The sequence below is a fragment of the Leptonychotes weddellii genome, chromosome 5 (genome assembly GCF_054177405.1).
Source record: "Leptonychotes weddellii isolate Sample4059 chromosome 5, ASM5417740v2, whole genome shotgun sequence".
NCBI lineage: Eukaryota > Metazoa > Chordata > Mammalia > Carnivora > Phocidae > Leptonychotes > Leptonychotes weddellii.
The window spans coordinates 35,143,013-35,159,560 of record NC_138373.1 but is presented as its reverse complement, the minus strand read 5'-3'; the positions used below and the strand labels follow the sequence as shown (position 1 = coordinate 35,159,560).

The window sequence follows — 16,548 nt, the reverse complement described above, 5'->3', positions numbered from 1 at the left end:
AGGGGAGAGGCAAGTCCCGGGTGGGAGGGGCGTCGGAGGGGAGGGCCCTGGAGGGAAGGGACGCCCCAGGGGGAGGTGTGCCCTGAGGGGAGGGGCACGTCCCGGGGGAGGGGTTGGGGAGCGACCCGGGGGAAGGGGAGACGGGGTTGGGGGTGGGTGGGCAAAGAGACTCGGGGGGAGGGGCGGGGGCTGTCCCGGGGTGGGGGACGGTCTGAGGGACGAGGGCGCGTGCTAAGGGGCAACAGTGACGGGAGCCCCGGCCCCCGCGGACTCACAGTAAATGAAAGCGAGGGCCCTCAGGAGCACGATCCTGGTCAGCCAGAAAGTGCCCGCTCGGAGACGGGCCGAATAGCCCGTGGGGTCGCACCCCGGCCCAGGCCCCGGTGGAGACCCAGGCTCGGCGCCCGCATTCCCGACCTTCCGCCTCCTCAGTGACTGCTCGGGGGCCGCCATCGCGGGGCCACCAGTGCGCATGCGCATGGAGCGCCACGCGCTCGGGCGCCCCGCCCAGAACGAGAGGCCGCTCCCACCCGGGCTGGCCACGCCCATGGGCGGGGAGCGCGCTCCAGGTCCGGGCGGGGAGCGCGCTCCAGGTCCGGGCGCGCGCGCGCCCTCCGCAGGCCGCGGGGTGTGCTGCAGCAGTGAGGGCAGGGGTACCTGGAAGGACCCGCGTGTACTCCACCTGGGAAGGGGCCGACCATGCGCTCATTCGCTCGTTCTTTCTTTTTTTTAAGATTTTATTTATTTGACAGAGAACACAGGCAGGGGGAGTGGGAGAGGGAGAAGCAGACTCCCCACTGAGCAGGGAGCCCGATGCCGGACTCGATTCCAGGACCCCGGGATCTTGACCCCAGCCGAAGGCAGCCGCCCAACTGACTGAGCCACCCAGGCGTCCCTCATTCGCTCTTTCATCAGCCAATGTTGCAGAAGCTCCTGGTGCACTTGCCCACCTGGGCAGCTGCCCTCCTGGCCCCTCTAGGGCTGTTGGAAAGCTCGTGTCTGGCCAGGACGGGGTGGGCCTGTCTGGTCAGCGTCTGTGTGGGCATGCAGAGGGTCTGCGGTGTATGGAGTTGCCCTGCTGCAGAGGAAAGGTTGGAGTGGTGGCTTCACCCCAGGGCTCCAGGCGGCCATTACCTGCCCTGAGTGTGTGGCCAGGTGTCTACGGGTGTCCCCTTCCCATGCCCTCATCTCTGCTGTCCTGGGAGGATGTTGGGGTGACAGTTACACAGCTGGCAAGGGAAAGCACAGTCAGCGGCCGGGTCCTGAAATTCAGCCAGATCCTTCGGCTCAGGTCAGCAAAGCCCCCCTTAGGCTGCACTCCTACCAGCTCTCAAGACTGCACCCCAGCCCCTGGGGAAAGTGAGGCACTGAGGATTCAGAGCAAAGAAGAACTTACCAACCAATGACCCAAGCAGAACCCTGGTGAGAACACCAGCAACTCTACATTCTGAGGATAGAGCAGCCCAGGCACGGCTCAGGACAGGTGGTGTTAAGTGGGTGGGCTCATAGGCACTCCTTAGAAGAGCGCAGGGTATGCAGGACAGAGTAGGCTTCAGACCCTTAGTGGTTAGTGGGCAAACCGTGAGGTACCTGGAAGCACATCACTGAGGTAGGCGTGGGTTTTTCTTATTCTTCACAGCTCTTTACATATTAAAGGTCCTCTTCTTGTGTGTATATTGCTAATGTTTGTCCTGGGTGTTTTCTTTTGACATCTTGTTCTGAGTGTTTTTTTTTTTAAAAGATTTTATTTATTTATTTGACAGAAAGAGACACAGTGAGAGAGGGAACACAAGCAGGGGGAGTAGGCAAGGGAGAAGCAGGCTTCCCGGTGAGCAGGGAGCCTGATGTGGGCCTGAGCCGAAGGCAGACGCTTAATGACTGAGACACCCAGGCGCCCCCTGAGTGTTTTGACCTATAAATTATCGATACTTGTGTGGCCAAATGATCAGTCTTGTTTAATTATATCTTTACCACCTGCAGTGTGAGCTCTATGAAGGCAGGGCCTGGCTCTGATCATGGGCTCCCCCAAATCTAGGCCAGACCAGCAACTTCTGGAACCCTTCTTCAGCCTCCATCTGTCCCCCGCCTGCATTGTTGGGGTAATAGCACACGTGCATCTTATAGTGTGAGTTTTTAAAGTGTCCCCCCATTTTTTTGTGGTGAAAAGCTCTCCTTTCAGAGCCCAACTGTAAAGTGGGACATGTAAAAGATTGGCAGGGGTGGGGGGTGGCGGCACAAACATCTTCTGCATCCTGGTAAGCCCCCAGCAGGAAAGCATGTGCCCGAGGCTCCCAGCCTTGGGGATGAGGGGGACAGTTATCCTGGTCCATGCTTCCAGGTCCTTTCAGCAAAGCTACAATCTGCACCTCCTCTCCAGGATCCAAGTGCTGCATTTGGGATGGGCTAGCAGAGCTGTCTGGGGAGAGCAGGGAGAATCCGGCGCCCCTCAGCCCAAGCCCACTCGAGCTTCCATGCATCCCCCGGATGCAGGAGGTGCTCAGGGGACAGAAGGCAAGGAAGAACAGCTCTGCCATCAGGTGTGACCCAGGGTGCTGCTTTTCAGGTGGGGACAGTCCTCACAAAGGGCCCTTTGTCCTCGGCTTCCCCTGGCCCGAGTTGTATTGTTCTCCCTAGAGAAGGGCACAATGGGGCATTGTGTAGAGCAGAAAAGGGCCCTTGTCCAGCATCCAGCTCGCTGGGCTCCAGGCTCCCTCTCCGGGTTTACCCAGGGTGGGCGAGGCCATCAGAGAGGTCTGCTGGGAGCTCATGTTCTTCTGTTTCCTCTGGGCCCTGCCTTCCTGGGAGCTGACTACAGAGGACCAGTGAGTCTGAGGGTCTAGAACCCACATGAGAGTGGACCTCACAGAGCAGGCCTTGGGCCGAGGAAAGGCTGGCCAGTGGCTCGGTGCTTGTCTGTTTCCACCTGAATTTAATCAAAGCGCGCTGGTCTATTACTCGGCCATAAAAAGGAGTGAAATATTGACACCTGCTACAATATAGACGAACCTCAAACACATCATGCTGAGTGGGAGAACCAGACACACAGGCCACATGTTGTCTGATTCCATGTATATGACATGTCCAGGATAAGCAAATCCACAGAGACCGAAAGCAGATTGGTGGTTATCTAGGGCTGGGGGCGGGGAGGGACAAAAGTATTCTAGAGCCATGCAGAGGTGACGGCTGCACAAAGTCGGGAATGCGCTAAATGGCACCCAACTGTACACTTCGAAATGCTTAAATGTTATGCCGTGTGAATTTCACCTAAAACCGCCCCCCCCAAACCTTAAAAATATCCTATGTTGTTCCAGAATGTCCTAGAAGGCACCGTTTTTACCTGTTGGAATAGGTTACATCATTTACACCAAACTTACCTCTTCATCTAGATTAGGGAACATCTCACAGCTTTTGAATAATATTTAGATATGGGTACATCCTATGCTCCAAGAAGTCACTCCACTTAAAAACAAAACCTTTTTTGTAAACCCTGAGGCAGCTGCAGGGCCGGGAGGCTGGTGCTGGGGAGGAGGCACCAAGCTGGCTTCCTCACCCCGTGGGCTCAGTGCCTGCAAGCCCCAGGTACATGGGGGTCTCTCCCTGGAGAGGCCTTTCCCCCACTCCAGGAGCCTGGGTGGTGGGGCTCCTAAACCTACATTTTCAAGCCAAAACTGTTGGAGAAAAAGTCAGGCTGGTTACAGAGGGATTGGTGCCGAGCCCCGCCTGGACAGAGTGAGCGAGAAAGAGCCCGGGAAAGGACAAGAAGGGAGAAAGGGAGGCTTCCCTGAGACAACCGGTCAGCTCAAGCCTGGGGCTGGTGTCACACGGACCCACGGACAAGCCAGAACCCCTGGGCCCATCCTGGGGGGCCCATCCACAGCTCCCCCAGTGCCTTCCCAGAGCAGAGGCACACACAGGCCCACAGGCTGGCGGTACTCCCAGCAGCTGCGGTACGGCTTCACGGAGGAATGAGCCCCATGTCGGCACCTCGTCCAGCTGTCCCCAGGCACCCTGGCTTGGCAGCCCCCGCTGCCTCAGGGCAATTGTCCCTGACGTGCATTTGCAGCTGTCTCTGGCACCCACAAGAACCCAGCTTGGGCCCGACCTAATCGCCCACCCTTCATTTACCCCAATTTTTCATGTCTTGACATCTGTTGATGGGGGGACAGAACCCACGGGCACTAACATCTGTCACTTTTTTCTGGGGGGGTGGTCAGTTTGGGCTGGTCCCACCCTGACTGTCCAGTGGCCAAGACCCCGGGTAAGGCTGGCAGGTGCAGGTGGGGGTGGGTGAGCAGGTGCTGGGCCATTTGCTGGTTTTCGGGAACTGACTCACGGACGGCTGTTCTGCTTGGCTCACCCGTCTCCTCTCCTGGCACCCTCGCCTCCCATGCCTGCACCCCAGAGGGAGATGTGGTTCTGTGTGGCCCGGCAAGCCAGTGAGCCACGATTGCAAGGCAGAGAGGAAAGCAAAAAATCACATTGCTGTTACATTTCATGGCCGTAGAGCCCGATGGGGGAAGAGAATGTGCAGTGAAGTTTTTTCTCCTAGAGTCAGATTCTGCCCTGGAAGAAGTTTTGGAAGCCGCCCAGGCCAGGGGTCACAAACAGGAGGCCTGCAGACTGAATTCTGCTTGCAGAGCTGCATCAGTGACCAGTCACCACAATAATGCTGCATAACAAACAGCCTTAAAACCAAAAATCATGGTGTCGGCCACACTGCTACCCACCGGAGCTGGGCTCAGGCATGCATCTATGGTCAGCTGAGGTCTGGGGGCAGCAGGACGTGGGCTGGCCGTTGGGATGATGGGGCCTCTCTCCAGCGGCCCACAGGCCCCAGCCCTCCTTACAGCCTCGCCCACAGCAGCTCCACACTCCCCTCCTGACCGGGCTCCAGAAGACACCAGCATGCAAGACCCCTGATTTGGCCCAAACTGCTCATTTCATAGGCTGGGGGAGCTCGTGCCCACCACCATCCAGCATTGTGTTTTACCTTCCTGACTCCTGTCCAGTGATCCAAGCAGACATCTCATTTCTGAAAAGAACAGGTGGCATTCCTATTAGATGCTCTCCCTGAAGATGGAGCTGGGCCCCAGCAGTGCAGATGGGCCCCAGCAGTGCGGATGGGCCCTGGAAGTCGCTAGCTTGGACTGACGAGGAGTCACAGAGAAGCAATAAACATCGGTCTGGGCTACTGCACACCCAGCACCCTGCATACATCAGCTCACACAGGCCCCGCCGTGAGCCCACAGAACAGACAGGCATTCTGAACCCCTCGACTGCCCAGAGGAACCCCGTAACTTACCCAAAGTCAAGGGGCCGCAGGGGACAGATGGCATCCGGTCCCGTGACCTCAACGCCCTCCTCTTCAGAACTCCAGCGCCTTCTTGGGGGATCCCTACAACTCCCTCCTACCCTTTCCACACCCTGAGGGTGGCAGGCAGGGGCAGGCGGCCAGCACGCGCACAGCCCAACCCACAAACCACTCCAAGGCACCTCTTCTCACACTTTATTAGAATTCTTAGCCTCTGGAGCTCCTTGAGAGCTTGCAGCCAGGCAAGCTGGATGTGAAGCCCCAGGAGCTGCCTGCACCTTCGGCCCCTGACCTGAGCCTCTGGCGGTGGAGTGGGGGGGGGGGAGCGGGGGGCGGGGAATCTCTGCCACTCTTGCTCTGGGCCTTCCTGACAGACTCCCAAGAACCATCAGCTTTCTTCCACTCTGCACAAGGCTCCCGCCTGAGGGTGTCTTAATTAAACCCTCCTTCGCCAAGTTCCGAAAAATAAATACTTGGGAGACAGCGGAAATCTTTTGACAGGGTGTGTTTTAATTTGCCTTTGGCACTGCTGTGTCTCTGGAACCTTCCGTGGTGGCAGAGACAGCCGGGGCCCCTCACTCCGAAAGAGGATTTTTCTCTCTGATGTTTTTATTTCAAGCTAGCATTTGCCTTTCTCCGTCATAACTGATCTGGGGCTCCACTTCCAAGGGGTTCCCACTTGGATCTCTTGAACAAGAAGCCTCATTAAATCTGAAAGTTAAGTTCGGACGGACAAGCGCAGCTCACGCAGCCTATTCGGGCCCAAAAGCCGGTTTGCTGGAGTGAGAGTCATCATCCAACATTCTGGCTCCCCTCCTGCAAGGGGGTTGAGAAAGCCTCTCCTGGCCCTATTGCCTCTCAGAGGAGCCCAGTGACCAGAACACAGGGGAGCTTGGTGCACGGGGATGGGGCCCCAGGTGATGGTGAAGGGCAGGGGTCCTGGGGACTGGGGTCCGGGGGCAAGAGCCCAGAGTAGCCAGAAAGTCCAGAATGAGGATGGGGTCTGGGTCCTAGGGATCTAGGAGCCTGGTATTATATAATGCCCGCCTGCACAGACAAGGAAGGGAATGTATTGGCTTATGGGATGGAAGTGTCCAGAGGAAGGCAGAGGCAGATCCCAAGTCTCTAACACCTCAGCGGACTTGGTTTCCCCCATAGATGATATTGCTGCCGCTTGGCCTGGATGCCTGGTGCTCACCTCTACCCAAGGAAGGCTGTATTTGGAGACCCCAGGGACCCTGCCTGAGGACAGTTTCTGGCTACAGAAGCAGCCTCTGCCTGCCGTCAAACATACACACCACGACCTGAATGTCGCTGGTGGAGTCAGGCCCCCAGGCCCAGGCCAGGGAGAGGAGAGATGGATAGGCACAGCCGGAGGCCAGGGGATCACGACCAGCAGGGGGTGAGTGGAGGCCAGAGCAGAGACCACAGCTGTTCTCCACACATCTGCGTAGCACATGTCACTGGACAGACCGTGTTCACTGGGGCTCAGCCCTCTGGGTTAAGCATTGCCCTCTCCCCAGACTTTTTCAAAGAACGGCCACAGCCGGGGGTCCCACTGGGCTGTCAGCAGTCATCCCCGGGGCAGTGTGGGTTTACTTCTCAGGAGGCTTCAGAGCTCCCAAGAAGGTGCAGAGATGTGGCCTGGAGCACATACCTGGAGGCTGGGCAGTGTCCTGAAGATGCACTAGGTTGGAGCAGCTGTCCCCTCTCTGGAGCAAGCCGCTCAGGACCAGCACCCGCCACGGGCTGGCCCACAATACCCCGGTCCTGCCGGCAGAGGGGGAGGAATCTGGGCGTGATCTTCCTGCCAGTGTCCTCCGCACACATAGCATAGAAGGCCAAGGAACAGACAGAGCCAGCTCCCAAGTGGACATCAGCCCAAGCAAGGGGAGGGCTTTGACCCAAACCAGAACCTCCACGCCAGCTGGCAAACTAAGTCGGGGAGGGGTGTTTCAAGAGAAAGCTTGGCCCGGAGCCCTGATAGTCTGTTACTTAGGGACACTGGACTCCTTGCGTCCCGTGAGCCCCCTCGCCTCTCTCTCCGGAGACCCAGCGGGGCAGGATGAGGCTGTCTTTACGGAGCCACTACTCAGAGCTGATTGCTCATCTTTGTCTCGGACTTTCGGTTTCTGCAGGCCAGCCAGTAATTAAAAGCACCAATTAATCTCTGAGACTGAGCCGGGGTTCCCAGGATGTGATGCCAACTGCCTCGGGCTGGCTCGCGGAGAGGCCCAGGTCACGGCTGCAGACACACAGGGGACATGCCGTCCCTGGGGCTCAAGGGCCCATGGGGCCCGCCCCAGTGCCTTTCTCTGAAAGACCATAGAAACTGCGGACATGGCCTCCCTCACTGTCCAAGATGAGGGCCAGGCAGGGGGCGGGCAGAGAGACCGTCAGGGCGATGCAGGGAATGAGAGGAGGATGCCCTCCTCCATGGCGGCTTGCAGCCCTCAGCAGCCCTTCCTCCCAACTCAGCCTCTCCAGCGCCCACCACACACATGTGCACACGCACACACGGGCGCGCGCACACATGTGCACACTTGCGGGCGCGCATGGGCGTGCACACACATATGCACACACATGGACGCGCACACACATGGACACGGGCTTCCTGAGCTTCCCTAGAAGCCAAGGGGTGGGAGGGTTGGAGGTCTTCTGCCTAGAAAAAGTTTCCCGGGAACCCTCCGAGCCTGGACCGGCCAGGACTGGTAGGCACATGGGGTGCTTGCCAGCCTATACTTCCTTCTTCATAGGTGCCCCTGGAGCCTCTGCCAGGGGCATCGGTCTAGAATCTTCATTTCCTTCAGCCTTCTGACACCCCAGGGGCAGGGATATGGTCCACACTTGGCCCATCGGATCACTTCCCTGAGACTGCAAAGACCAGTAGGTGAATGTAAGGTCATGTGGATTGGGGTGGGTGGGGGCGGGAAGGAAGAGCTAAGCAGGGGAAGCCAGGAGGTGGACTGAGAGGAGGTTCAAAGAGCTGCCCCTCAAGTTTTAAATCACTGTAGCTTCACTCTTTCTCAGATACCCTGTGCTCTCTGCTGCCTCAGGGCCTTTGCACATGTTGCCCCTCCTACCCCCCCACCATTGAGGGAATGGTCTTCCCTCTTTCTTCAAGCGGTTGGAAGCTTCAGGTCTCAGCTTAATTTCACCTCCTCAAAAGACTCCTTCCCAGACACCCAGACACCCAGACACCCAGACACACACACACACACACACACACACAACCCTCTGCCGTGGTGAGTGTCTGGACCAAGGTCAGCACTAATGGAGGAGGAGGCTGGACGGCATGCTGGCAAGTATACAGGTCTTCCAGAAGGCCAGGAGGCTGTGGATCACTTCTGGGTGCCACCCCACGTGTCTGCAGCCTGCTCTGGGCCGATGAGCTTGCACCTGGATGCTGCCTTGTGGGGAAATGCACACACATGCTTTCAGCCAGCCTGAGTCCAGGCCTGGCAGGATTTGCCCCTTCCTACCCATCCCGTAGGAGTTATGGGCTGCACATACATCATAGGCACGGCCCATCAGCACCCCTCCTGATCCCTAGGGCGGTCACTGCAGCCCTGTGGAGCTGTGGGTGGGGCCTAGGACCACACATGCCACACGACTGTGTGACCTGGGTTTGGCACGGGATGCCCCCAGCCTGGCAGTCACCTGCCCATGACCCACTGTGGGCCAGGGGGGAGCAGGGAGAGGCTGCCTTACCTGATGCCCCCTATGCAGTCTGTACTTCATGTTCCTGGCACAGCAGAGTGCTTCATGCAAAGCCAGACCTGGTGCCCAATGGTACACTGGGTGCAGGGAGGGGTGGGGCCTGTTTTCTGGGGGGGTCCAGGTCTGCCAACCTCAACCCTCCTCCTGCTTGCACTTGCATGGGTCCCCACGGACCAGTAAGATCGATGGGTGCCCTCAGGCAACCCCTGCTTGGGCCCTCCCTGAGTCCTCCAACTGCCTAGTGGGGACCCCAAGTGGAGGCTGCCACAGACCAGCAGGTAAGGACATTCCCTGGCAAGTGACAGAGCCAAGGGAGACCAGCCATAGGACAGGAGACAAGAGCACAAGCCACTCCCAGAGACTATACCTCTGCCACCCTGGGCCCCCCGACCAGGGCTGTTCACCTTAGACAGCAACATCCCCCCCCCCCCCCCCCGTGGCACCTTCCCATAAGGCAGAATATCAGGTTCCCTGATGTGGGGCAAGCAGCAGAGCCCATCCTGTGCCTTGGGGTCACCTATAGGTGACAGGAAATCTGGGCTCCTCCCTCTTAGGCCCTGAGGTGTCCCCACAGAGGGGCCGGCATGTTTCGGATGCAAGGCTGCAGGATCCCTGGGCAGCCCCCAGAGCCGCTGAGGTGAAGGCTTCCTCCCTAGATGGGCAGCCGGGATGGACAGGGCTCCAAGGCCCAAGTGCGAACTAAAGAATCCGCAACCCCGGCGCGGGGGCGGGCCGGGATGGAGCCAGGAGGCCTGTCCTGGGCAGCGAGGGGCACGGTGGTGGACCCGGGGTTGGTATATGAGCACCCAGGACACGCTTCGGCCAGACCCACCGACTTTCTGTTTGGAGTTTTCTGGTAACAGACCAGCTCCTGCAGCGCCGCTCCTTCGCTGCGGCGGCCACTGGCCCAGGCGTCCATGACTCTGAGGAGGGCGCGCGGCTGGGGAATTGGGCGCCCTTGCCTAGGGTCACCCGGGGCGCGCGGGCCACAGCTCCCACTCGGCCACCCGAGGGCCTGCGGCGAAGCTCTGGGAGGCCGGTCCGTCGCCTCCCGGCGGGTTTGGCAAAGAATCTGAGCCGCCCTCGGGGACTGCCAGGCCCAAGGCCAACTCGCGGGGGCGGCCTCGGGCGGGGACTCGGAGCCGCGGCCCGGCGCTAGCCTCCGGAGAAATGTCCCCTCTCCGACCCCGCCGCCCCAAGCCAGGCGGCACAGCCCGCCCCCTTCCCTCCAGGCTGGCGCGCCCACCTCCTCCACTAAGGACGCCCGGGGCGGCCATCACCTTCGCCGGATCACCCAGGGCCGCCCAGCCGGTTGGCCTCAACGCTCCTAAACCCCCACCCACCCCCCCCAGGTCAGGCCCGGAAGGCCCTAGGCCCCCGTGTCCGGCCATGCCATCCGCCGGGCGGCCCTAGAGACTCCGCAACTAGGGTCAGCCCAGTCCCTGCCTGGCGCTCCCGCCTCCCTCGGTTGCCCGGCTCCTGGGGCCGCTCCCCCGCCCCCGCTCTCCCAGCTCATACCCGGACTGGGCGGGGGACCTGGGATCGCCCAGCTCCGAGCGGCGGCCCTTGGGCGCGCTTTACCTGGACGTGCGCGGCGCGCAAACTCAGGGCGCGCTGGAGGGTCTTGCCCGGCGCGCTGGCCCTGCGGGCGGGGAGCCCGGGCTTTGAGGCTACACGGCCGAGCCAACCCTCCCCTGGGCTGCAAGCTGGCAGCAGTTGACCCCTGCGCCTCTGGGTTGCGGGCGAGACGTCGGGGCTCAGGACCCGCTGTGGGGGAGGCTCTGGAGGACCCGCCTCCACGCGGAGCGGGCTTCCCTGGGCTGGGCGACGGGGCCAAAGGCGGGACCCACAGAAGCCGCGATGCACCCCGCAGAGACACCCCGGAGCGCCCCGCCGTCCCGAGTGTCCGACCCCTTTCCCTCCCCGCCCCGACTGGAAAAGCGGCCCCCGGCGCTGCGCGGCGCCGGGCGGGGCGCGCGGGGGCGCAGAGGGAACCGCTGCACTTTCTTCGGGTGGGGGAGGGGCGGGCGTCCAAGCTCCGCCCCCGGGAGCGGCGGGGCGCGCGCGGGCCAATGGGGAGCCGGGCAGGGGGCGGGGCCTCGCGTCTGCAGCTTAAAGAAACTTGTTGCGGGTCCTCCGCCGGGACGGAGCTTCGGCGGCGGCAGCGGCAGCGGGAGGCCCGGGGTCGGGCTGTGGCGGCGGCGGCGGGGACGCAGGTCGGGCTACAGCGCGGCGACCTCGGGTCCCAGAGCGGCCGCGGCGCAGCTGAGCAGCAGCCCCGCGGGTCCCGGTGCGCGCCCCTCCGCGCGGCCCCGATGCTGGACATGAGCGAGGCCCGCGCCCAGCCGCCCTGCAGCCCGTCCGGCACCGCCAGCTCCATGTCGCACGTGGAGGACTCGGACTCGGACGCGCCGCCGTCGCCTGCCGGTTCCGAGGGCCTGGGCCGCGCGGCGGGCGCGGGGGGCGGCGGCCGGGGCGACGCGGCCGAGGCGGCGGACGAACGCTTCCCGGCCTGCATCCGCGACGCCGTGTCGCAGGTGCTCAAGGGCTATGACTGGAGCCTGGTGCCCATGCCGGTGCGCGGGGGCGGCGGCGGCGCGCTGAAGGCCAAGCCTCACGTGAAGCGGCCCATGAACGCCTTCATGGTGTGGGCGCAGGCGGCACGCCGCAAGCTGGCCGATCAGTACCCGCACCTGCACAACGCCGAGCTCAGCAAGACGCTGGGCAAGCTGTGGCGGTGAGTGCGCTGTCCCCGAGCGAGGGGCAGGGACGGGGCCCCAGCAGCGCGGGCGGGCTTCGAGTGGTTCTCGGGGGTACGCAGGGGCCCAGGAGGTGGCCCGCTCCCGGCCTCGGCTCTGCTCCCAGTGGCTGTACCCAGGGCGAGTCCTAGTGGAAAACCTCACCCTTTGACCGGGGAGACTGCACCCGGGATGCTCAGGTGGTCTGGGCCACAGAGGGCTGCGGGGCGAGTATGCAACCCTGAGCACACTCCCTCAGTCGCCAACAGACCGCTGAAAGCTGTGGCTGGCATGCTGAGGAGAGGACTCCACCTGTGAGTGGCCCCAGAGTCTGGAGGCCTGTCCCTCCCCGAGGAAAGGTGGCTTCTGTCTAGAAGCAGGACACAGTATCAGGCAATGTGGTGCTCTCTGGAGGTGCCCCTCTTTGGAAAGGGCTCCCCTCCACTCTGACCAGCATGTGGGGGAAGTCAAGGCAGATGGAGGGGGTGCGTGTCTGTTCAGCTGGCACATTCCCCACAGTTTCTGCCACCTCTGTGCCCCTCTGCAGAGAAGGACGAGGGATGCAGGAGGGGTCCAGCACAGGCATGCTTTGTGCATACTTGGGTATAGAGAAGCTGGACGTTTTTGCAGAAAGTAGGACTGCTGAGAACTGCCCGTCCCCACCAAATGTGTTCTACTTGGGTTTAAAATGGACGGCTTTGGGTTTGGGGCACTGGCTCCCATTTCCTGTTCCTCTCCCCATGAGTGGGCACTGGGAGTTTGCACATCTGTTCTCTGTGTGCCTGTCTGTCTGCTCTGGGCACAGTGGACTCCGGCAGCCCTGTGCCCTATGCCCTAGGCAGTTGGAGGTGAGTTTCTGGAAGGGTTTGAGAGGTCTCACTGAGCTTCAGTGAGGACCACACGGGTTTTGCCAGCGTTCCTGGAGGTCTGGGAAGCCCAGATACCCATGGAATACCTGCTCATCCCCAGGAAGCCCCGCTTTGTCCCCAGGGTGTTCTCTGCTGGGTTCTGCCTCCTCCCCCGCCTGCCTTAGAAAGCCCCAAAGGTAGGGGACTTACACAGGCTCTGGGCGAAGGGAAGTAAGAGGATGATGGAGATGGAAAGGTTTGGGTCTTCTTGTAGCACGTTCCTTTGACCCTAATGAGAACAGACCTCACCAGAAGTCCTTGCTGGCCTGAGCACCGCCCCCCCCCCCGTCCCCAGAGAGGGGAGCGCCTGCCCGGTGCCCGCTGAGGTGTGGGAGCACATGCAGGCCTCCCTGTGAGTGTCAGGGTCAGTGAGGCCCTCCCCCAGGGGCGGCATGGGGGCCCTGGCCATCCCGCTTCTGCCCTTGGTGCTGCAGCTTGCTGAGCGAGAGTGAGAAGCGCCCCTTCGTGGAGGAGGCTGAGCGGCTGCGGGTCCAGCACAAGAAGGATCACCCGGATTACAAGTACCAGCCACGCCGCAGGAAGAGCGTGAAAACAGGCCAAGGCGACTCTGACTCCGGGGCCGAGCTGGGCCCCCACCCCGGCAGTGCCGTGTACAAGGCTGATGCAGGCCTTGGTGACCCGCACCACCACAGCGACCACACAGGTGGGCTCCTGGGGCCCCACAGCATGTGCCTGCCCCAGCAGGAGAAGTGGGGGTTCCAGCATCCGCTGAGATGAGTAGGGGGGGTAGGGAGCGGGGGCTCATGCCCAGGGCAGGTAGCTTTGAGACAATCACGTGTTTCCTGATGCACACGGGGAGGGAGGGGTTCTGCTTAGCCCCCTCTGAACACTGAGGGTCTCGCAGCTTTGCCTCGGTCCGGCGCTGGGTGACATGGGTGTGTTCTGCCCTGCCTGAGGACGTTTCTGCTTCCCCTGGCCTTTCTGCTGGTGCTGACCCAGCACTCCTGCCCCTGGCATGGTGGTCAGCAGCCCAGCTTTAGGATCAGACGGACTGGGGGAGAATCCCGGCCAGCCGAGCAGTCTCAGTCAAGCTGGCAAAAGCTGTGAGCCTCAGGGAGAATACGTTTTGTGTGGGTCGCGCTGTGGTCATGTGCAGGGGGCTGGGCACTTCCTCTCCTTTCCCCCACCTTGGTCTTCACAGTGGGGCCTCCATGGCCCCAGCTCTTCCTGTAGAACGGCGCTTAACGGAATTTCCTCGGCCAAGGAGCGAGGTCTGGGTCTGGCTCCGCTGGAATTTCTGGGAAACATACAGAAACAAAAAGCCGTTGATTTCTACCTGCGGCAGTTAGCGGGCTGGTGTTCCTCCTGGGTGCACGTCGCCAGCCCGGCTGGCCCCCCACAGAAGGGGCATTCATCCCTGAAATGTGCTCTGTCCCCAGGGCAGACCCACGGGCCACCCACCCCGCCCACCACCCCCAAGACGGACCTGCACCATGGGGGCAAGCCGGAGCTGAAGCTGGAAGGCCGCCGCCTGGCGGACAGCGGGCGCCAAAACATCGACTTCAGCAACGTGGACATCTCTGAGCTGAGCAGCGAGGTCATCGGCAACATGGACACCTTTGATGTGCACGAGTTCGACCAGTACCTGCCCCTCAACGGCCACTCAGCCCTGCCCGCGGAGCCGGGCCAGCCCGCTGCCGGCTCCTATGGGGCTGCCTCCTACTCACACTCGGGGGCGGCCAGCATCGGGGCATCCCCCGTGTGGGCCCACAAGGGAGCCCCGTCGGCCTCCGCGTCGCCCACCGAAGCGGGCCCCCCGCGGCCACACATCAAGACGGAGCAGCTGAGCCCCAGCCACTACGGTGACCAGTCGCACGGTTCTCCAGGCCGTGCCGACTACGGCTCCTACGGCAGCCAGGCCAGCGTCACCACGGCCGCCCCCGCCGCGGCGGCCAGCTCCCTCACCAGCTCGCAGTGCGACTACACCGACCTGCAGGCCCCCGGCTACTACAGCCCGTACCCGGGCTTCCCATCCAGCCTCTACCAGTGTTCCTACTTCCACCCTTCTCGTCGGCCCTACGCCTCGCCCCTGCTCAGTGGCCTCTCCGTGCCGCCTGCCCACAGCCCGCCTGGCAACTGGGACCAGCCCGTGTACACTACCCTGACCAGGCCCTGAGGGTGCCGTGGCCCGGGGAGGGGGCTGGCGTCGGCCAGGGAGAACCTTGATCTCGGCAAAGACAGATGGAGCCTCAGGTCTTGCAGAAGGGGTGCGCTGGTGGAAGGAGAGGAGGTGGCGGCTCCGTCAGGTGCCTGCTGGCGTGTGCAGGGGAACCATGCTTGGTACCCGACGCACCGTGGCTTCCAGATCTCCACACTCCCTGCGGCCAGCAAAGCCTGCTCCCCGCACCCTCTTAGCGGCAACTGGCGACTCTGGAACCAAGGACAGCCTTCTGGCCCCTTCCCTGCAGACGTCTTGGTTTTGCACCTCAGTGGACACAAAGCAGCCCCAGCACAAAACAGAAAGGAGGGAAGAGGCGTGGGGTGTCTGGCCGCCTGTGCTCCGAGGTCCCTGCCGGCCTCACGTGCGCGGAGAACTCCAGGGGACCCACGGGGGTCATTCCCGCAGTTTGGCGGCATCCACAGCCCAGCGGGAGCGTGTCTGCAGGAGCCCCTCTGGGGACCAGCCTATCTGCTCCGAGGTGCTCCCCGCCGTTTAAGGCTCTTCCTAGCAAGGTTTGGCTGCGACTAACCCTTCTCTCTTTTTATTTTATTATTATTATTTTTTTAATTTTTATTTTGAAACTTAAACACGTTCGATTTGTTTGGGAAGCTGTTGAAATGTATTTATGTTCTGTATTATTTTATCTTTAATTAATGAAGTAATTTGTGCAGAGTAGAATTTAAGACAAGACGGAGGCCGGGTTGCTGAGCGCGAGGGCTGGGAGGACAGGTGGTGGGGTGGGATCCCCTCCTCCCCTCCTCCCCCTTCCCCTCCTCTCCTCACCTCCCCTCGCCTCCCCCCCCCAGCTCCAATCCCCCCGGGGAGGTGGCCAGGACCCCAAGGGAGGAGAAGAGATTTGCCTTGTAGTGTCTCTGACCGGCGTTCGGCTGAGGTTTGGAAGGCAGGGGTGTTGCTGGAGGCCGTCCCCGCCCACGGCTGTGCCAAGCAGTGGATGGGGATTTCCTGGGATGGGGTGGCTGCAGCAGCACGTTAATCTCGGCTCTTAGGAACCAGACGCCACCTACAAGCTGTGAAACTAAAACCTTCTCCACTACAGTGTGTAGAGTCTTAGTTTTAGATGAATAATCCTGCTCGACGCGTACCTGCTTCCACTGTGTGCTGAGCACTGATAACTCCAACTTCATGGAAACTTGTGCCTTTAAACTTTGTACATTTAAAGACGTCCGAGAAGTTGCTTCTTTTTACTTTTTCTACTTTTTTCCTACCTTTTTCTAGAAAAGAAAAAAAAAATTTTTTTTTTTTTTTGAGCATATCTTTTTCTGGGGGTGGGGGCAGGGAATACAGCAAACTCATTTTTACGCCAACTCTGTTGTTCCGCGTGGGGTCTGGTCTTCCGCCGTCACTACCTGCTGTGTTCTGTTCCTTTCTGACCAAGCAACGCTAACTTTTGTACAGACCAGTTTGATAAAATTAAAAAAAAAATGCTTTTTATCTACTTGGGCTGCGTTTTGTGTGTTTCTTTCTGTATGCCTGGGGTCTCATTCGGGAGGGTGTCGGTCGAAGCAGGAGTGGGGTTCACCCCGGGCCCTCCTCAGAGGATGTGGGCACCCGGAGCCCACAAGGGCAGAGCCAGCGCCCCGGCCCTACAGGGGCTGCGTCTGCATTTGAGCAAATCTCAGAGGCCCCAAGATGCCAGAGCCTTCCTTCCCCTCAGGGCCTATTCAGTAG

General features: G+C 61.0%; 1 protein-coding gene across 1 annotated transcript; it reads left to right on the top strand.

Annotated features, from left to right (window-relative positions):
• Positions 1-11,192: 11,192 nt before the first annotated feature.
• Positions 11,193-16,315, top strand: SOX8 (SRY-box transcription factor 8). The gene is made up of 3 exons (XM_006739110.3): positions 11,193-11,768; positions 13,112-13,341; positions 14,078-16,315. The coding sequence occupies exons 1-3, from the start codon at positions 11,347-11,349 to the stop codon at positions 14,812-14,814; spliced, it is 1,389 nt and encodes a 462-aa protein (XP_006739173.2). The 5' UTR covers positions 11,193-11,346; the 3' UTR covers positions 14,815-16,315.
• Positions 16,316-16,548: the final 233 nt, after the last annotated feature.